This window comes from Micropterus salmoides, unplaced genomic scaffold (assembly GCF_014851395.1).
Source record: "Micropterus salmoides isolate LMB-PRFRI ecotype aquatic unplaced genomic scaffold, ASM1485139v1 Ms_hic_scaffold_11, whole genome shotgun sequence".
NCBI lineage: Eukaryota > Metazoa > Chordata > Actinopteri > Centrarchiformes > Centrarchidae > Micropterus > Micropterus salmoides.
This window is the reverse complement of record NW_024040152.1, coordinates 25,849,351-25,870,918: the sequence shown is the minus strand read 5'-3', so window position 1 is coordinate 25,870,918 and position 21,568 is coordinate 25,849,351. Positions and strand designations below refer to the sequence as shown.

The following is a 21,568-nucleotide window of genomic DNA, read 5'->3' as shown; positions in this document are numbered from 1 at the left end:
TAGTCAGTTAATTCACACCTACCTGTGAACTCTAACTTGAAACCAAACAAAGGGTTAGTATTGGCCAAAGTTTTCAGGGGGCGGAGTAATCCCAGGAAGTACAGTGATTTTGTGAACAAAGGTATGAACTTTCATTGTTCCTGAATACAGACTTTACTCGCAGGACGAGCTACAGTCTGTGTTCTTCTTAGTACCTCTATTATTTTTTTCTTCGTGTTACCAACACAATTTTGGATCCCTAAGGAAACTGTTATACACAAGATAACGTTTCATACCTGCAGCTTAACTAAGAGAAGATCACCTCTGTGTTAAATGTTAGCAGATGTTAGCAAACTTTAGAATTTGTGGTGTAACTGATGTTTCATTGAATTTATGACTCTCCTACTCTCAACAGCAAAAAGCACAAGCAAGTTATATTATTAAATTTTGGTATTAAACATCTCAATAATCCTCAATGTGATGACATCACCTGTGAATAATTAATGTTATCCTTACTTTGTAGTTTCATGTTTTAAAAAACAATGTATTAACAATTCTTATGGTAATTAATTACAAAGTAAAGATGACTGGTAGCAGCACTCGACAATTAGCAGCCTGGAAGCAGCCTTTTTTCATAAACAGACAGTGATGGAGTGGCAGGAGTGTCATACTCAGCTGATGACTTGACAAGTGCCTGGAGGGCCCTCGTCTTTCACACGAGGATAGGCAATTCAAAGGTGAAACAGATTGCGGTAAATGTTTATTTTGCATCCAAAAATACTGTGTTTGTGTCTAAACCCATAGCGTAGGGTAGCATTTTGAACATGTAAACAAGCTTCGGAATGGGCAAAGTATTGATTTATTGTGAGAATAAATTTACAATACTTAAGCAATATAGGGACACTGTTAGCTTTGCTAGCTTTGTGTGGTAGTTTGATGATAATGTATACATTGTTTGGTGGTATATTTCTTGAACAAGTCTTTCTTGCACAGCTCCCACAATGCAACTGCAACCACATTTAGGGCTGTGTTTCTTCATAATGCAGCTAAAGTAAATGGCTGGATAAACAAACAGATGAGCTTACAGAACTTTTTCTTCTACTGTGTCTTCTTCTCTTCCACAATCAATACCACATTCTTTGGATAGTCCATGGTCTGCTGTGTATGAAATATATTTCATGCTGTTGTAACCAAACTAAATCATTGGTAATTCACTGCAGGATGCTCACAACAAATGGCTGCCAAAGGGAAAATAAACAACTCATGAAAATAAGACTTCAGCTGGAAGATTGCTTCAGCAAAGATTCATGTTCATGCTATGAAAATATAAATATGAATGAGGTAGAAGCTCTGACTGAGGTTAATTAACATCTCATTACCATCACGTCTGCTATGGTGTATTGAAGTGTATCCAGCACAAAAATGTACTGTAAAAGTAAATGCATGTTGTTTTTTAAATGAACTTAAAATGAGAAATTGCAAAAATTGTCTGAGAGTCACAGAGTCAGACGCTGCATTTAGTGAGTCAGGCTGAAAATACCTAAAATCACGGATAAACATTTAGTCAGGCTGTGCAGAGATTACCAGGTTTCTGTGTTCTCTTTAGAAGTCGCAGGGAGGGAGGAAAAAGTTTAATGACATAACACTCAAGCATTCAGTTTATGAGCTCTATAGCATGTTTTTCTAAATAGTTATGCAATGATAATATTTTCATACATGCATAAGCGCCTAGAAACTATGGTGTTAAGTAACATCTGATCTCTAGTTATATTCACTCTCAGTCACATAGTTACATTTATGAATAAACTGTGCACTTGCGCTGGATCATTAGTATCACCAAGAAACACTGTATCTCAAACATTCACTGTTTTTTGTACAACTGTGTTCTATGGTCGTGTCCCTGCTTGTCTCCTGTGTTTCGGATGTCTTTTTGATTATGGATATTGGATTATCTGCTCATTGGATCTGTTTGCCTTTGTTGGACTGCTTACCTGGTATAACCCTCGCCTGCCTCAACTTCTGAGTAAGCTTGATCACCTTTTGTTTTGCCATTTTAATAAACACCACTATCTGTGCCTGCTTGGCCTTGGTGTCTGCGTTTGGGTCCATATCCCTTGTGTCCAGTGTCTGTGCTTGGCTAAACCTGGCATGTTTACCATGTTCCTTATCTTAGTGTGCCGTTTTAGGATATTTACATTTCCTAATTAGCACTAAACACATGATGCTGATGGGAATGTCATTAGTTATTCAGATAATAAACCAAAGTATTGGAAAAAATGAAAGCATGACCAGGTGGTGGCGCTAGATTTAAAGCTAAGCAATCACCAAAGTTATTAGAGTTCATCCTGTGGGAAACATCTGTGTCTACAGCAAGTATCCATCCAATAGTTGAGATAGAGATATCTAACCTAAAACCACAAATGGTCAGTCTCATTGTTACACAGTTTAGTAGATGTTGAGATATTTCACAGTATAAGTGAAAACTTTGACCTGCGGCTGGTGCTAGATGAAAAATTAGGAGATTACCAAAGTTATTGTGTTTGCAGGTATGCAGTCATAGAGTTTCTTGTACCACTTCGTGGCCTAATTGGTCCTGTTGGATATATTTTCTCTAAATCTTTGGCAGAGGAAGTGTTTCACCTACGAACTCAGCAGTTTGATATCACAAAATACAGACATTGTTAAAACTGTCAAAAATGCAGTACTACATATTCGGCCTCCAAAGGCTATGTTTAAGGTTTTTGAAAGCATTTGGTCCGATTACACAAGCTGAACAAACCTCCTATTAGTCGACGTGTGAAGGATCATTCCTGAAGGACATTTGCTTTGCTGCCCATTATTCTTCACCTCTTGAGGAAATAATCACGCATCCCTTTGCTGAAGTGGACCTTTTTTCCGAGCTGATGTTTTTTACTCCGTGCCTAAGAGTCTCTGGAGTAATCTCCGGCTTTGAAGTATGCACAGCATCTGAAGTAGAAGAGCCCAGTGGAGATCGCAGAATCACTTTACCTCAGGAAACATGTCTATAAGAGGGTCAGTTTTAAGGGCAGTTCATGAAGCATGTTCTGTATCTTAACTTGAAGATGACAATTTACCTTTGATACCTAAGATTTATTTTACTATTGTTTTTCTCCATGATGTCCATCTAGTTTACAGTAACGAAGATCTTCAAAACTGCATGGACGTTTTAATCTTTAATTGTCTGCTTCAGTCTTGTATCTGTATCTGATCACCTTCCTCCACAGAAGATATAACAGAATCACCAACACTAATCTGCACGGAAAATATCATTATCAGTAGACAAGCTGAAGACATGCCAAAGGGAAAAAAGCTTCCTCATCCTTTGTGCTTGTGTTTACTTTTCTGTCCCGACTGACTGAATTCTACAGAATGTTTTCCCACGTGGGACCACACACACCTGCTAGTCCTCCACTAAGTGTCGAAAACAACTTCACAACTACCCAGTGCTGCCTGTATCCATCTGTCCCCTCTCTCCATCATCTCTACTTTTATAACTTTGGGAGAAGAAAAATGGCGTAATCGCTGTTCTTTTATAAATAATTTGAATCTGCAGGTCAGATTTTCTCTCTCTATCTGCTTTCAAAAAACAGTACAATAAACCAAGTCGATGACATCAACTTGTAAGCATGTTTCTAATATCAACATCCAAAACAATAACGTCTTTATTTTGCATCTTTAGTTTATAATTGACAGAAAGCAAATGGTGTGATTGTCTTCAGTGAGACACCCTGTGAGAAAGACAGGATGGAGGAGAAGCCCAAGGGAAAGATCTTCTTCAGTCTGAGGCCAGGAGGAGTTCATATGGGTTTGCTAGGCCAACACTGGGTGCACTTCTTAATCTTTCGGCACTGGTTTGCTTTCTTTTCCAGGCTTAGAGTTGGCCGTGGTTTGTGTTTGCACCAGCTGTCAGCTCTGCTTTCTGACACACACTGCCGCCCTGTGGAATAAAGCTGTCACTGGAATAGTACTACAAAAGTTGCAGTCGTTGCACTCTAGTCTTCTGTGCTGTTCACAGTAACCACCACAATATGCAGTATTATGTTTATGAATTGAGACATTTCATTGATCACAACTGGAAGAGTAGCAGAACACCTACGTTTGGTAATGTAGATTGGATTTTAAGAGCAAATGATGAGAGAAAACATACATTGTATTCATTGTACCTTGCGCAGGCACTGCATGCCATCTACGTTTAACTGACAGTGGAGAAACTGTGTGCTCGCATGGCCACCCGAGACCTCATGATGAGTTCAGTTGCAAATGTTGGTATTGGACCCACCTCTAAATACACTTTGTTCTTCAGGCACGAATAAACAGGTGTACGGATCACAGACCATTCAACATGAAAACAGGCTATCACGCATCAGTAATGTGTTTACAGCATCTTGGTATTAGTGAGTGATATGTTATGAGTGTAGAAAGCTGTTTGTGTCATTGTCTGTAGCGTGAAAGTGGACTAGTGGGCCCTTGAGCTGTGACATGTTTCGTGTTGGTTACCACGGAAAGACATGCCATATTGTGGCATGTCTCAGAAAATTATTTTTATGAATGTGATACATTTCTCCCATCCCTTTCACTGCAGAGACTTATCAGGGTCCCCCATGCATATGATCAACATCATTGAACCAGATGTATCAAAATAAGCAAGACTTTTCCATCCAAGTTGCACACCAAATGACTGCATTCTTATATGTTGAAAAAGGCAAACAGGTCAGTCTTTATTTATTAATTTTTTTTATTGATGGTACAGTGTGTTCTGTAGAATAGAACACTTCAGTCCCTGAACAGAAACATTTCTTTCCCTGTTCACAAAAAATAAACAACTTAATTCCCATTGGTTTTGTTCTACTGTTATAGTTATCTTAAAAAAAAAAATAGCATATGTTGCATTCATTTACAATGTAATAATAATTCCCCTTCTGGGGTCAACACAAACAGATAAATCAACATACTGTACACAAATATATGGCCCTACAGCAGGAGTACTGTTAATAACTTACATTCAGACAATTCAGTTGACACAGAAAAAACAAGCACACACACACAAACACGCCAACTCTTTGTCGTTTTAGTCTTAGCACTTGGTATTGTTCTAAAATACTATTAATGTCTGTTGATTTTTTTTATTTCTCCAAAATGTGCAACTGATTTAGGATTATGAACTAAGGGGCAGCTTCAATGTACTGTATGCTTGTAGACCGCTAACTGTACCCATTGTTATTAACTGAAATGTTTACATGAAGCCAGAGCATCTTTATCATTTAACCATAATAACATAAAACGTTCATTGGCAACTGACTCAAAATGTCAGTGTGACATTTCAAAATATAAATACAAGTCCTTCACTTAAACATGTACAATGGACATTGAATGGTATGTGTCCTCGTAATAATCCAAGTATCTAATCAATATAATGAATTGATTAATTTCCCACTCAATATCATTGCTAGTTTAACCCCTTAATCATTAAGGATTTCAACAGATAAATGCCAGCCGCAGAGCCAGCCATTTTGTCCATTCACTATCTCACTCTTGTCAGTCAGACAAGCAGTTAGCGGCCCAGTCCCAGTGTCCAACTACAGAAAGTGTACAAAACATCTGATAGGCGTTCCTGATGATGGACACTGGAACTTGTGATACCTAAAACTTACCTTCAGCTCCTAAAACCAACATTTAGCAATTTCAAGTCACTCCTTTTACAGTTACATTCAGAAACATACACGTTTTATAATGCATATATTGCTATATTTTCACCCACACCCTTGTTTAAATTTCACAAAATAACTCATCCAGCAACCAGGTTTATACCAGAATTATGGAGGGGGAAAAAGTGAATGTGTTACAGTCTGTTTTATACACAGATATGCTTCAGTTGGGTGTTGTTGTGGTCCCAGCCACTCTTTATTTGGGTGTTAACTTCGGTTTTGAGTGAAAGCTCGTGGTGCAGCAGTGCCTGTGGCAGACTTTACTTTCTGATGCTACAGCTCCCATCTGCATTTCATTGGAATAGCATGTTTGTCAGCCTCCTCAAACTTCTTTACAGACTGTATGAGAATAGAAAGAACGGAGTTGCTCCCAAATTAAAACTGCACTAAACCAGTGTTGCGTTTTCTGGTGTCACAGTGTTTAAACAGGTGTCTGTATAGCTGGACCTGGTGTGTAATACTGTTTATGTGCTACGTGTCCCTGTGGATTGTAAATGAGGTGGATGCTTCACTCAAACTCATTAGGAGACGAAAACAAAGAGCCAGAAATAGACACAGACAAAAATCAGCATGTGTGGGGAGGTTCAGATGCAAATACAATAATTTGCACAATTATTCTCATTTACTCTACTGCATTAAAATAATAAAGTAATCAAATCAAATAAAAATGCAAACCCATACTTCAATGAGATATAGTATGTTAGCTGTTTTAGGCACATAAGAAGAGTCACAGATGACACTTTAAAGCCACAATCTGGATCTGGACAATAATCTCTAGTGTCAACATCTTAACTTCCATTTCACTCCAGTGCAATGCAATTCAGACACAAACCATTAAAAGGCCCAAATATAAGACTACAATGACCTACAAGGTAGGCAAATTAACCATATTTGAATTTGTTTACACATTTAAATAGAAATACAGTACAGCGAAAAATAAGAATGTTTAAAGTGGTCCAGCATTTTAGCAAAATAAAGGCTCTGGTAATATTTTAGCCCAGTTCAGGACTAGCAGCCAGCTTTATTATGGCTGTTTTTATTTTTACAATGGGAATTTACATTTGTCTCTCTGTCCTTGGCACCTCCAGCTCGTACCATAAACTGAACACTGAGATGACATGACGCATGAAATAGCCCCTTTCTGCACACAAAATGGTAGTCTTTGTGCACTGACAAAGTTTAGACGAACATCAAATATTTAATTCAAAAGCCAAAGACTAAATAGACCTTGTTTACTGTGCGTCCTGTCAGCAGTTTTTCAGTGTTTATGATGGTCATTAATAAGGGGAAAAAGCTTTCTACAGAACTGCATCAAGGCTAAAAACGACCCATGACACAGCACAATAACAATAACGCCTGCTGTGAATGAGTAATTGTGTAGTCCTTGAATATACTACCCCCATTTCTTAATAAATAAATCAGGAGAAAAACAATCTTATATTTGGGCCAATATAGTACATTCAAAAATCATGTGATGTCTTTTGCCAGCAATGCACTCATTCAGGGTTGAGAAAGAAAATGAGACAAAAAAAAAGCATTGTGGGAACGCTCTGCAGTGCCAGAATGGGCTTTAAATTTTATACAATATATGACACAGTATACTGCATATACAACTTATACAATTACAATGAACACACAGGTAGGCAACATACTCCATCATCATCAAGTCTGATGGTATAAGAGTATAACACAGTGTAACAGTGTCAGCCACTTCTGGGTTAATCACCACCATTTCATTTAGTTTATGCTGATCAGACTGATGATTGTTTAAAATAAAATCAGTTGGTGTCTGGGCAGGTTAGAAAAGATGACTTACTGTTTAGTCGAGTCTGTAGGTGGACTGGATTGTTAATCAGTGTAGCTGTTTGGTCTGCGGATACTCCATAGTTGAGGGATGTCTATATTAGTTCTGCGGGGTATTTGATTTTATAAATAAATGTGTATGTGTGCACATGTGTAACAGTGTGTTACTGTAAAACAGTGTGTTGTAATATGACCTAATACACTGAATATCTCCCATTATGTCCCAGTTTCACCATCACTGTTTTGGTCTTTGCTTGTTGAATCCCACAGTCCGTTGTCTGGCCTGGTGTGTCTCTGTATTATCGTCTGTGGTGTGACTGTTTCCAGTGCATGTAGTGTCTGCGGTATATGTATGGCCTTTGGGGCCAGTGTGTGATTTGTTTGCATTTTGCCCATTTCCTGTGTGGGCACTGTGTGTTGGGTATGTGGGGTTTGCATCGTATGTGGTATGAGTATCTCTGTGCTGGGGGGGCCTCCTGGATCCTTCATAGCCATACTGGCCCCTACCATGGCAGGATAGCTTCGATTCCTCCTCAGCCCTGCATTTAAACCTGGAAGCCCCCCACCCAGTGCACTGTTCCCCAGTCCAGTAGAGCCAAAGGGGGCTAATAAAGTATTCCCAGATGAAACGGAAGCAGCACGAGGGGGGAGGGTGTGGAAACATTTCAGTTTATCCACAAGTCGTAGCTTCAGCATCTCCGTTTGGCTGCCATCATCTGCTTGCGCCCCTTGCTCCCGCTCTGCCTCCCCCAGCACTTCCCTTAGAATGGTACGAGCTGGTTTAGAGGCAAGGAAGGTGTCGAAATATGGCGGGTCGTCAATGGAAGGGCTGAACTGAAAAACTGGGCAGGTGGTGGTAGAGGAGGCAGATTTGAAACGAGGGGAGTTGGGCGGGGTGGAGGGCTGGAGGAGTAGGGTGTCTGGGGGTTTCCCCAATCGTCCGGGTTCTGTCTCCCCTTGTGTGACGCTGCTCCTCAGTGCTCGCGCTCCTCCCACGGGTGTTGAAGCTCCGCTGGCATCCAAGCCTCGGTCCCAGCTGCGGGGGTCATACACTGAGGCAGAAATCCCATGCTCCAGCAGGAGGCGCACCAGGCCCAGAGAAGTGCTAGTAGTCTTGGTGGAGTCCCTAAGGTTGGTGGAGGACTCTGCTAGGGACAGGGAGAGGGAGAGGCGGCGTGGGGTACAGCAGGGGGTGTAGGAAGGCGTAGGCGGGGCAGAGAAGGGTATAGGAGAGCAAATGGGGGTAGGGGTGCCGATGCAAGCAATGCTCTGACAAGAGGCTACAGCTGGGCTGGAGATGGAGGAGTAAAGGGGGGGAAGGGGGTAGAGAGAGGGATGAAGGATGATAGAGGAATTGAGGAGAAATGAGAAACAGTATGGGTACAGGGACAGAAATTAATGCATTATCAAGTCTTAATACAGGACTTTTAGTTACAATTAAGACTCATTAAAAAACATAACCATGCGGGAAATAAACCTTTTTTCTTTTTGCACAATTGAGATGTAGAGATCAGTTTCGGCCTCATCTAAGTCTGCATAAAGCCACTAGTATTTTACACAGACACATTGTTGGTGACCAATAACTTAGCATATTTTAAATAAAAACCACATCGGCAGCATAAAAGCATACAGACACATTTTATACATATTACACTATTTACCACACAATGAGTTTATATTAAAAGCCCTGATATAATAAGCTACATGATGTGAGGCAACTAAGCACAGAAGTCCACTGACTAGTCTTCCAGTCCAATGGAGCCAACTCAGGTGTCATCACATGACCTTTCTCAGGTCCTTTGGTCACCCGGGTAAAGTGGTAATATACAAGGTGGATATATCCTCTCTTGATTCCGGAGTTTGCATAGTCCCTGGTCCTGGGTACTCACAGTTTACGAGTCCAGTATTTTTCCTAAAGTGTTGAATGGCTAATTGCAGAAAGGCCAGCCTTGATTTCAGAATGGGGCAACGAACTCCCCCGTGTATGACAACTTGTTATAAACTGACCAAAGGATCAGATTAAGGTCAAGTGATGACACCTGAGTGAGTTCTTATAATATATATATAATCTCAATCCTATTTTCCATGCTCAAATCCTGACAAAGTTACATTTGATCAGTGACCTGAGTCATAGCATTGTGTCAGGAGCTGGAGTGTTAGTTAGGAACATGTCGACAGGGAACATTAGAGGCAAACTACATGTCGCTCCACAATGCAGTGACCATCGGGGGAGTTAGAGGAAACTGCTGATGTTATCTGGTTTCCACACACCCACAGTCTTTAGTGATGCACTCCCATGCATTGCCTCACCCATGTGCACCCTCAGTGGGTGCACTCAATGGGTCTGCTCTACTCCGGCCATGACAACCGTATGATACAACTCCACTTCATCTTCCTCATCAGTTGACCTGCCAAGGCCAATCAGACAGCAGGGACTTTAGAGAGTATGAAGTCAATCAGGTGCTGTGGCATCAAAGGAGCCCTGCCTTAAAATCTATTGGAGGGGAACAAGAGGGGGGGGTTTGCTCCTTGGTTGAGAAGGAGCTATTTGATTTACAGTACAGAGGACATTACAATTACAGAAGGTCTTCTTTTCATTTTCTATGTAAGGCTTCCTGCAGCAGCAGCTCTATCTCCTTAATGAGCTGTACGATAACACCTGCAAAAACGGAATCCAGGTAGAAAAGTGATTTTCTGCCACCAAGTGTTCAGAATAACACACTACACTCAATTGTGCACACCAAGGACTAAGCACCAGTGCTTCAAACAGACGTTTTAAAATGGAATACACTTCAACAGTAAAAAAAACAAAACAAAAAACTCAGGAATTTACAGTGTTTACCTTGGGGACACAGAGGTCAGCTGATCAGAGGGGTGGAGAATCCTGCAGGTGGTGAAGGTGTATGTAGAGCTAGTATGGGACATACACTTCCCCGGGAAATTAACTAGAGGAGAAAAGAAAGGATGGAAGGAGAATAAAATAGAATAGTAGGCGGTTAGTAGTGAGTCAAAGGGCACCAAACAACACTGCAAAAGCACTGTGCACAACAAAGTGGAGAAAAAATAGGCCATGATCATAGAATAAGCCCCAAGCAAAAGCATCAGCATTCATTATCTTCCTGATTTGTGATGATGAGTTAGACAGGTTGGCCAGCATTTAATCAAATTCACTTTAGTCATGAAGGCGAATATCCACAAACGTAAAGGCAGGACAACTCACTTTGGGAGATTAAGCTTCATTATTTGAAGGTATACATACACTATGCTTTGGTTATTGATAACAGATAGGTTTGCAATTTTTCAAGTCTATATTAAAATAATAGTTAGGTGCCCATATTAACAGGGACACAGGTTTTGCTTGCTGTAATCATGCCTCTTGTTCATACTGGCCATTGAGAGATCCCTTCCTAACATGCTTCCAGTTTAAGTGATGGGAGACATCATCCAAAGTCCTTCTGAAGGTTACTGCCAACACTATTCTTTTTGAAATAATAATAAAAAATAAGTTTTTTTATTTTTTAAATACATAAATACATCAACTATTGCATTTAGAATTTTCTTCACTAAATATTGTGGGAAAATGAGGAGTAATGACGACCCCTTGTTTGGCTGACTGTACTGTATGTGCAGGGGGAATTCAGCTAAACACTGAAATGTTAAGAGTTTTGCCAAGAGTAAAGTTATTTTCTATTTAGATATTCCTAGGTTTGGAGGAATCCCTGCACCAACGAAGAGTGCTGTGTAAAATGTTATCTAAGAGAGTGCTGTTCCTGTTTCACAGAACAAGGTCCTTTGACCTTTTTGTTAAGAAACTTCTCGTGTCACTTTGGTTCTGCCTGTTATAGTGGTTGGACAACTAAACTTAAGAACTAACTGCAAGAAAAATAATATTGTTCTGTATTAAATCTGTCCCCTGACACTCATGTTGGTAGTAATGAATTTAGAACAGCTGCTACCAGTAAAGCTCAGGGTGGAGCAACAGAAACAGCATCATATGTACAATATCATAAATGTTTATGCTCCTCAACACTATCACACATAACAATGGTACATATTCAGAGAGGCTATGATACCAAGGCCAGCATGTGTTCATGTGCCTCGAGTAAATAATGTTGCCAGGCTCTCCTTTTCCTACACTGGTGCTGCTCAGGACTTTTTCATGGAATAGGGTCACAGATTTATGAGGACATTTTTCCTTCAGCCATCACATTGCCCTTGTTGTACTTTGGTGATTTAATGTGGGAGTTTGTCATTTCCTTTGTTGTGATGTCATTTTTCTACGACGTCAACGCTGACATTAACCAGCCGTGGGCGCCATGTGTTCATGTGACTTGGACAGCTGCGCTTATAACACCTGATATACACGTACGTGCTCACATCCTGGACCCTAGCCATGACATTCCTATGTGCATGTGATTGTTTGGTACACTGGTGTTTTAGTGTGAGGGTTGACTGCTAGAAGAAATTAAATAAAAACTAATAGAGCAAAATGTTTTCTGAATGAAATTACTATCAATCACACATGAAAAACATGAAGGAATTCTGTGCTGCGGATCACCGCTGAGAAAGACTGAGATTATTAGAACTGTAAAAGACACCACAAAGGCATTGACCTCAGAAGATTTGTTGAAGAGGATAGGAAAGTAAATGTGATTGGTAGAAATAAAGTGGCTGTGAAAGAAGGTGGGAACTGAAAAAAAAAAAAAAAAGATGTACTCTGTTTTGATGGGGTTCGATGACTGAACACGCGAGGACTGCCGGTGGGGTGGGTGGGTGTGCAGGTGTGTGCACATGAGCGTGATCGTGCAGGAAGGGACGTCACATTGGGGTTTTGAGATGTCCAGTGAATGCCTTTCCCCAATCCCTCGCCCTCCCACCCCTCCTCCCCTATATCCCCATGCTCCAGGGTTGCAAGGGAGGGTGGATACAGTGCAGTGCCCTTAGCTAAGTGCTCCCTCACCAGGCATACGGTCCACTGTGGCGGTCTGTAAGGCCTGGAGCTCCTTGAGGTCCACGTGTCCGTTCATCTTGGAAGAAGAGGGGAGAGGAGGAGGAGAAGAAGAAGGGGAGGGGCTGGAGAAGGAATAGGGCATGTTTGCAACATGTCCATCTTTTGGTTGATTTTCTTCCCTATCCCTGCACATTTCTCCTTGCAACGTTTCCAACTGGCTACAGTCATCGACGTCCCCATTTTTGTTGCAGCAGTCGGAGGGAGAAGAGGTAGAGCGAGGCAGATCCGTGGAAGCAGAGCCCTCTCCCGACAAGCCAGTGAATGAGTCGCATGAAAGTTCATCCTCCTCTGGCTGGTCCAGTTGCCAGCTGTCTTCCTGTTCCTGGTCGTGTGCTAAAGTGCGGAAGCCCTTTGTGACCACACCTGGCCGATGATCCAGCAAAGCACCCATGTGGGGCTGAGCCAACTGCTGCCATGCATGGAGAGTAGCAGAGCCTGGAAAAAAAAACAGTCAGAGAAACATTCATGTTATCTAAATCTGCCTCAAGCTGCTCTCCGTCACTCAGGCATCTCATTCAAATTGATATGCTGCCCTCAATACTTATTTGTCTTTTCATTGTTTCAGTGTTTTGGCGGTGCTGGTGATAATGAATTTGATCAATCAAACTTCAAATTGTTCCATGTTTCAACCCTGAAGTACTCTTCCTATCACCAGTCTACACATTTTTATTAGCTATAGCCGTTTTTTACACTGTTATCTTTGGTTAAACTGTATCTATTAATTCTAAGTATGTAGTACTTCAGGCACAATTTAAATGTTAATCTTTCATTTGGAGTGTATTGAGTTAAAATTCAGCTCAACATGCTGTCACACTAATTCTGTGACTGCCTTCTGCAATCGATTTCTTTTTACAAATGAAGTTGAAGCTTGTTACTACTAACTAAGTTACTAACTATACATTTTTATCAGGGGCTGAAATGCCTTGCTTAAGGGGAGTTTCACAAAATGTTAGGAAGGAAGACCATAGACACACTATACTCAGTGACAGGCCTGCTCCACTGAACCTAATACTGCCATCTGACCCACATCACGTCAGCTTCACAGATGACGTCTCAGCCAACTGCTATAAGCTTTACATTTTATCACAGTATCATATGCTGTATCCAAAAAAAGCCCTATACTATATTTAGACATATCTGTTCAGTAAATATAATTTCTGTGTTTAAATGTGTGAAAATATACTTCAGTGATTTACTGGCAGATATTTTAATGTATACAAGGACACACACACACACAGACACACACACTTCTTTGATACAATACGACATGCCACATCAGGCAATGTCTTTCTGCTTATTAAGGGTCCTCGCACCTAGTACATTGGTCTCATTTCAAGTCCAATGAATGGTTGTTTTCCCATGATACATGAGGTGTCAGTACATAAACTAACTAAACTAAAGACTAACACAAAAAGAATGAGAGAAAAAAGGAAGAAAATTAGTAAGATTTTATTCAAGTAGTCATCTACAAAGAACACGCTGAACAGAAAAAATAAGGAAAGTGCAAAGACAAGACAAAACCAAAAAATGAAGAAAAGAAAAAGGCAATCAGAAGAGGAGTAAAAGGAGTGGGAAGTACAGAGAGTAGTAAACACTAAAGGCTCATACACTAAGAATACTCTAAAAAACAGAATATTAATGTGTTTTTTAGTTATTTTCTGGACTGTTGACTTTTAAGGGCTATATGATCAGGTCACAGTCAGGTATGATATAATTATGAAGGCAAACACCGTCATGCAAATAATTTGAGGTTACAGAGAAATAAAAAACATACAAATGGGAGAAAGATAATAACCAACCATCATTAGACTTGAAATTGCCACTTTGCCACATTGCCACATACTATATTTAGTTTTCACTCTGAAAGCAAAAGGATGTGTTAACAGTTCATAGCTTCATGTTTTTGTCTTTTGCTAGCAGCTGGTGTAGTTATCAGATTTCAGTGTCACAGTTTGAACACCAGGTGGTGCCACAAAACAGGAAATACCAATGTGACAACAGCTTTTTGACATTTGTTGTGCTTCTCAACTGGGCATTTTTAAAGTGATGAATGCTTTAAAGGCTTCATATTGCACATATACAGTTTAAGAAAATATTTTCAGCATTAATGTTGTTTTTTGGCCAACCCAACAACGTTAGGATGTTGGGAGGAATCATGGGATGGCAGCATGTATAGTAACACTTCAACTCTACAAACGTCACAACCAAAACAGTATGAAAATAAACAATTATAAGATAATAAAGATCCTCAGTTAAAAAAAACAAAATCACAAAATGTTTTCTTATGCCTTAAAGGTGGAGTGAGATTTCTGGAGAAATCCAACACCAAGACAAATGTCAAGAAAGAGCAAGCACAGCAAGTAATGTAACTATGGTTAGCTAAGTCGTGCGTTTCTGCATTGACGCTAACATGCAGAGACTGTTCCAGAGCCAGTACATCAGCTCCAGACAGCGATACTCAACTATTTTATTACCATAACTAACATCACAACAACAGCATGTCTTGGTGAACTAGAAAGTAAGCTGAATGTCCCTGGGAAAGTCATTTAATGTTACCTGACACAAATCATGGCTGGAATAGTGTTGTGTGGCGGGGTGCGGGCCACTGTTTGTTTCAAACATAACATTTTTTTTCAGCGCACACAGAACAGACAGCTAGCGGACCATGAGGAGAATTTGACAAAAGACGTGTATTGGATTAGAATCACTTACCCCACTTTTAAGTGCCACACAGCAAAAACTGTGTAAAGTGCTTTGTGATGTATTCTAGACACATGTAACACTGGGAACATGCTTTGTTCTCATAATATATAAAGCATTATACTTTTATGATTCAAACCAGCAGCACACAGCAGGCCGTCTAATATTCTATACTTCAAACCAGCAGCGTGGCTGTGTGTTTCTGAAGTAAAAGGAGTGCTGGAGATTTAAACTGCCCTCCTGTTGTTCCAACACCTCAAGCAGGCCTGCAACTAAAGCCACTGGAGCTCTGAGGTGAGGCTGAGCGCTCGGCAGGCTGCCCAACTCCAACAAACTGGAGCTCCTGTGCAGGGTTTGAGGACCCTGTGGGGCACTCAGAAAGATTTTGGACTGACTGTGGTTATGAAACATCAGAAATTGATTCTTGTGCTGGTTCTGATGGACTTGGCTTTGGTTCTGTGATTGGGTCTGACTCAGACTGGGGGGGGTATGTAGAAATATATAATTTGAATTTTGGCTCTGGTTTTGATTCTGTTGAGGCTTCTGAAAATGTTCTTTTTCATTGTGCAAGGAATTCTGATTTGGACTCTCTTTTTCATTATGTAGAGGAATAGAGGACTTGTGTCTCTGGGAGGAATAATCACCTTCTAGCGGCTTTACTATTTGCAGCTTCTCCGGCAGGTAGGATCTCGCTGTGAACGAGTATCCCGACCAGGCGCTTCCCAAGGAGGGGTGCGAGCACAGTGACAACAGGCTCTCCGTCGGCGTCCCAGGGCCTCCGCTACTCCCCCCACCACCTTTTTCTTCTTCTTTGGCCATGTAAGCCAGCTTTCTCTCCCTCTCCTCCTCGAAGAAGCGTTTTTCTGAGAGGTAGTTGTCGCGGCGGAGGGACAAGCGCCGCAGGGCTGCCTCCAGATCCCTGCTACCCGGGGTCCCTGGGGTACCAGGGGGCCGCTTGTTAGAGTCCTCTGACCTGGAGAGGGAGACATAGTTGATGTTGTTGGGTTTTAGTGAACGCAATCTCTCTATCTCACTTGCTCTCTGGGTTTTGTTATTCTGTAAAGCTCCGTTGGTCCCTGTTGTGTTAGATAATAAAAAGCAAAGAATCTGTCCGTACCCATCGTCTGCACTCTCTAAGATACTGCTAGTCCTGTTGTCCAGGATGATCCCGCTTCCCATCTCGCTACCATATATGGAGTTGAAGCCCGGCGTGCCCACCCTGCTGGAGCGCCCTGAGGTGAGGCACGATGTCTGATTGGAACCTGGGATGTTGAGGGGGGAGGGGGCTAGCGATGAACGCTGCTGACGCATCAGGTTCAGGTTTTTCACTGTCTGGAACACTCGCTTTGGTTGCAGTCTGGAGAAACATGGTCACATAATTTTAGGATATCAACTCTCATTTTCGCCATGAAGTTAGACAAAAGCATTGACAACCCCTTCTCTATGGTTTCTTTTTAAGGTGAGATGCAAAATACCTCTGCTCTTCTACGTCCGGATCATCCATCTGAAGTTCCTTCCTCATGGTGCCCTCTATTTCTGCTGCCAGAGAGTCCTGGAGGAGAAGGCAAACAGATGTAGGGATTTTGTAGCTACTGGGACCATGGAGATACTGTGATACTGACAGATGTTAATAAATATAAGCTCACCATTGGGAACAGACCCAGAGAATGGAAACGCCTTGATGTGCTGACTGGTAGAGTTTTATTTCTCAGGTTCTTCAGCTCCTCCTGAGCCTCATGAAGCATCTCCATGCACTCTGCATATTTATCTTGTAACTCTCGCAACTGGAGGAAGGGCAAAGAAAGATCAAGGGAGACAAGATGGGAAGTAATTGAGAACTAATAAACTGTTATGCAAACAAACTGTGCTGTGTAATGCATATTTGGCTCTGTTTTCATTATGGATTTTAAGTTTTACCTTTTTTGTTGTTGTTTGTCTTTCTGTTAGTGGAATATATACAATAAATTACATTTAACTCTCAGGCAAGCTTTAAGTTTGGGAATAATTAATTAGGTACTGGTGGTCTGATATTGAACCATTATTGATTTTTAACAAATATAACATAAAATGCTTCTGAAATACATTACCTATCCTAGCTTTAAGTATTAAGTGGTCTAATGTGTTGGTTGATCAGTTTTGTCTTGAAGACTTTCCAGTTTACACATTGGACCATGCCAGGGTACTGTAATTGTTATATGAAGGTCTGAAATGTGCTTTTAGTGATAGTGATACGTCACATGTAGTGCTATAAAATTACTTTGACAACGGAGTTACCAGTATATTGATATTGTAGGTATTGTAATCAATATTGTTTGTAAATACTTAATCCCATAGATTTGGTAAAAGACAAATCTTCTAGCAATGTGAGGACCATTAATATTAGTTTTGGAAGCTACCACTGGTGGAAATCCAGTGAAGTCACGGTCAGCTGGTTGTGAATTGCTTTACCTCAGCAGTGAGCTGTCGCTGGGCGTCTTTGGCTGCACCTAAGTGCTGAGTCAGCTCCTCGTTCTCCACGGCATACTACAAACACAGCAGAGATAACAGGATGACAGCTATGTAAAACACTGATTCCAATCCCTTCAGTTAATGCTACACATTCTTAAGCCAAATATGAATAACCAGCGTAACATATTCACATACTGAGAGTAGATATTTAACATTATCAGTAAGAGATTGGGGGGGGGCTGTTTATACCATCTTGGCCTTCTTTTGGAGATCTACTATCTGGGAGAGGAGATGTGTGATCTCCTCCTGCTGTCTGGAGACGTCGTCACTCTTCCGGGCCAGCTCTTCAGCCAGAGAAGAAATCTGCAGGTTGGAATTACCTGGAAACATCAACAGGTGTTCATTAAAAGTGAGAATTTGCCCCCCCAAAAAGCCTTTAGAGAGTGAGAAGGTAGTAACAGTAGTATGACTCCAATCAGTCGAATACTCACGTAGTTCTTTGACACAGTCATTGACAAGTTGCTGCTCTTTCTCCTCATAGGAGATGGTTTCTGTCTCCAAATGACTGGCCTGAAAAAACAAACAGACATTACTAATACATCCTGAACACTGTAGACACTATTAATCACCCCAATAAATAACTCCTCCTAAAAGAAAACCAGAAGGCAATGCTCAGACTGTAAGACCTTCTAATGAAAACAGTATTGCTGCCAGCAAACTCAATAAAACAGACAACGGGTGCAAATTAGCTGTCAAGGTAAGCCCGGCACATCTACATTGAATGGTGTTGACGTCAGTGTTGATTAATGTGCACTGTCCCATATGAATGAATGAATGAATAAAGAAATAAACAAATTGAGATTTTTATGCTTATTATTCTTGGTTTGGATGTCGCTCACTATGACATGGGTTTTTATCATTTGAAAATAACATTTAGATGCAGTTGTACTGTAAGTAAAGCAAGCAATAGTATAGATTTAATTAACATATGCTGAAATGTATTAAACATTTATAGAAAAAATATTGTGTGCGTTTGTGAGAGTGTGCGAGTGTGTGCCTGTACCTCACAACGCAGTGATTTGTTTTCTTCCTCCAGGTCTTTGAGTTTCTTCTGCAAGGAATCCAGGGGGAAAAAAGTTGGAGTTGACACATTGGTTTCACTGGGACGCACACTGCAAACACACATGTAAGTGAGAAACATGTGAATCTGTAGGCCAATCAATCATCCATTACTATGCTTTAAAATCAGTGTGAAATGGCCATTATGTGCAGTCGTCGGCTTTCATGCATTGGTACATAGTCTCATGCCTCACACAGCTTATGAAATCTTAGGAGGGGAGTGTTTTTAATGATGTCTTTGTTCACAGCAGATGAGAGACTTACGGTGTGGAGGTGGTAGACTCCCCCTCACTTTCCTCGGCAGCACTGGTATAGAACTGTAATAGCTCATCTTTCATGGACAAGTCATGACGCAGCTGAGATACCTATATGTGGTATGTCGGAGACATGTAGATGCAGGACAGTTAAAGTAAAAGAATAGATGGCTACACTGTAATGCCCCAGAGCCATGACGGTGATTTTGCATGTTCTAAGAAATGCCCAACCACCACTACCGTCCCATAAAAATGACAAAGAGATATGTACTTTTTTATAAAAGACACTTCAATACGGTCACATATGATCACCACCAAATATAGAAGCACACACTCTTTCGCTGCATACCTCCTCTCGTATGTGCTCTACTTGCTCCTCCAGCAGTTCGTTCCTTTCACTGAGGGCTTTGTTTTTCTTCAGCAGTGACTGTCCGATGCGGGCTGCTAACTCCAAGTCACGCTCTTTCTGCTCCGAGAAAAAGATTTAATTAAGTGTTTTAACAGCAAAACTATTATAGACATTCAAGTTATAATTTGACAGTTGGAAAATACTTATTTGCTTTCTTGCTGTGAGTTAGACGAGAAGATCGATACCACTAAATTCGGACAGAGCCAGGCTAGCAGTTTAAGCAAACTGGCTGCTAGCTCCTGCTTCATATTTAAACACACAGATATGAGAGTAGTAATGATCTTTTCATCTAACCCTCTGCAAGAAAGCAAATAAGCGTGGTTCCCAAAATGTCAAACTTTTTTAAAATTAAAAAAATGTCTCAGAAAATGTAAATGATGGACATGCAGCAAAAGCTAGTTTAAAAAGGTGAGGGTTGATTCACATACCTAAACAAGGAGAGAAAAGGTGGAATGAAGAAAACAACAGACACACCATGTCTTTCAAATGGACGCTTAATACCATAATCTCTTATTGCTTACAACAGCACAAATCACTTGTAAGTGCAAACCCACTGACGCACCAGAAAACTCCCAACACTATACTGAACTATAATTAAAAACTCATTATGAACCTGTGTGAATGACTGCCAGGCACTCCAGTGTTTCAGTAAGTCTGGCTGCAATCAGTAACAATATTACTGGCCTTACAGTGCCACTGAGCAACACAAAAGCTATTGAGTCCACACCTATTTGGATCAGGAGGTTCAGCTTAGTGTTACCAAACATTGAATAGTAAATATTAATGCACTGTCAATCAAAGGACATAAACTTTTCATAGCAAAAGAGGTAGAAGTACACTGATCTCTCACATGGAGCGAGCAGTTGTCTGTTTGTTGATGTTATGAAATCTTTGACTGTCTGGCCGTTGAATTTCATGGTTCATTTAACAATGACATCATTCGGTCTGCACAGTTTTTATTTATGCAGAGAAAGTCAGCTGAGCTCCTCACTAGCGACTTTTCCTGCCACTCTGTTGGTCACTGAACAGCTGATGAGGATCAGAATGCTTTGAATATCAGCTGCCGGGAACTAGTTTTATGATGCGGGTCTATCAAACCTCATGAAGCAGCCTGTGTTCAGACATTTGACCAATGCACCTCACAGTGATTGTATACTGTAGTCCTTTGTGTTTGTTTTCTTTTAACTGTTTTCACTCAACGTGATCTTACCTCTTCCAGTAGTCGAGTGACAGCATCAATGTCACTGTAGGTCTTCGTCATCTGGCCCACTCTGTCAGCACACAGTACTGCACAGATACAAAAAGAAAGAAAAGGAGTCTTTAAGTCTCCAAAGAAAGAGGATTACTGAACAGTCAGTGCCCTCAATAATACATCACAATAATCACATATTAATATACATCCCACCCAGCTATAACAGTTGCATGAGAGCAATGCATAGTATTTGAGTCTGTTTGATTGCACTCCGGTAGTGGAAACAGTCAACAGTCTGTACTGACTGAGAATATGTTGCATTATGCAACAATGTACTTTAGTGTGAAAATGTGTGAAATTTGTAATGTCTGTAAGCAATACAATTTAGGAAATATGTCTTTGAAGCCTGAATAATTGTTAAATATTTACTAAACCCTAACTCAATATAAGATATATATCTAACACACAATGCTGCTACATGTTGGATTAACTAAAATTAAAATGATTAACAAATAAACAGTGCCTCCCTGTTCCCCCTGCTATCTATTTTCTCCACCACTCTTTTCTTGTTCATGAATCATATTATATTCCTAAGAAGTACACACCCGCACATACTACACTTGTACAGCATGAAATATAACCCTCTATTCATCAACCTATGTACCTGGTGATTCAGAAAAGATAAGTTACTGAACGCAGACACAGTGGACAATGTCAGGGGCCACTCCCCAGCAATGCTATTTCAGTTACATGAGCCAAGTTGATTATCAACTCCCTTCAGGCCTCAGAGAAAGCTCTGACATTAGTTAATCAGTTCTCAGTCTGACTGAAAGAATTATTCACCTCTGTCTGTATAACTCTCTGTCTGGAGGAAAAACACCCCCAAGGGGCATTCTGACAATAACAACAAAACTATTTTCTCTGCTC

At 40.7% G+C, this 21,568-nt stretch overlaps 1 protein-coding gene across 5 annotated transcripts in view; it reads right to left on the bottom strand.

The window, feature by feature from the left end:
- Positions 1-4,717: 4,717 nt before the first annotated feature.
- The window catches only part of trak1a (trafficking protein, kinesin binding 1a), a 36,412-nt gene continuing 19,561 nt past the window's right edge, over positions 4,718-21,568 (bottom strand). For 3 of the 5 annotated variants that reach the window (XM_038711997.1, XM_038711996.1, XM_038711995.1), the window contains 14 exons: positions 20,660-20,736; positions 19,390-19,506; positions 19,051-19,151; positions 18,731-18,839; positions 18,159-18,237; positions 17,917-18,047; positions 17,668-17,742; positions 16,866-17,003; positions 16,695-16,771; positions 16,337-16,576; positions 15,864-16,192; positions 12,469-12,954; positions 10,351-10,453; positions 4,718-8,799 (listed from right to left, as the gene is read on the bottom strand). In XM_038711997.1, coding sequence (XP_038567925.1) covers positions 7,725-8,799; positions 10,351-10,453; positions 12,469-12,954; positions 15,864-16,192; positions 16,337-16,576; positions 16,695-16,771; positions 16,866-17,003; positions 17,668-17,742; positions 17,917-18,047; positions 18,159-18,237; positions 18,731-18,839; positions 19,051-19,151; positions 19,390-19,506; positions 20,660-20,710 — 3,111 coding nt within the window. In that variant the 5' untranslated portion in view covers positions 20,711-20,736 and the 3' untranslated portion in view covers positions 4,718-7,724. The other 2 variants (XM_038711998.1, XM_038711999.1) reach the window with 2 other exon arrangements.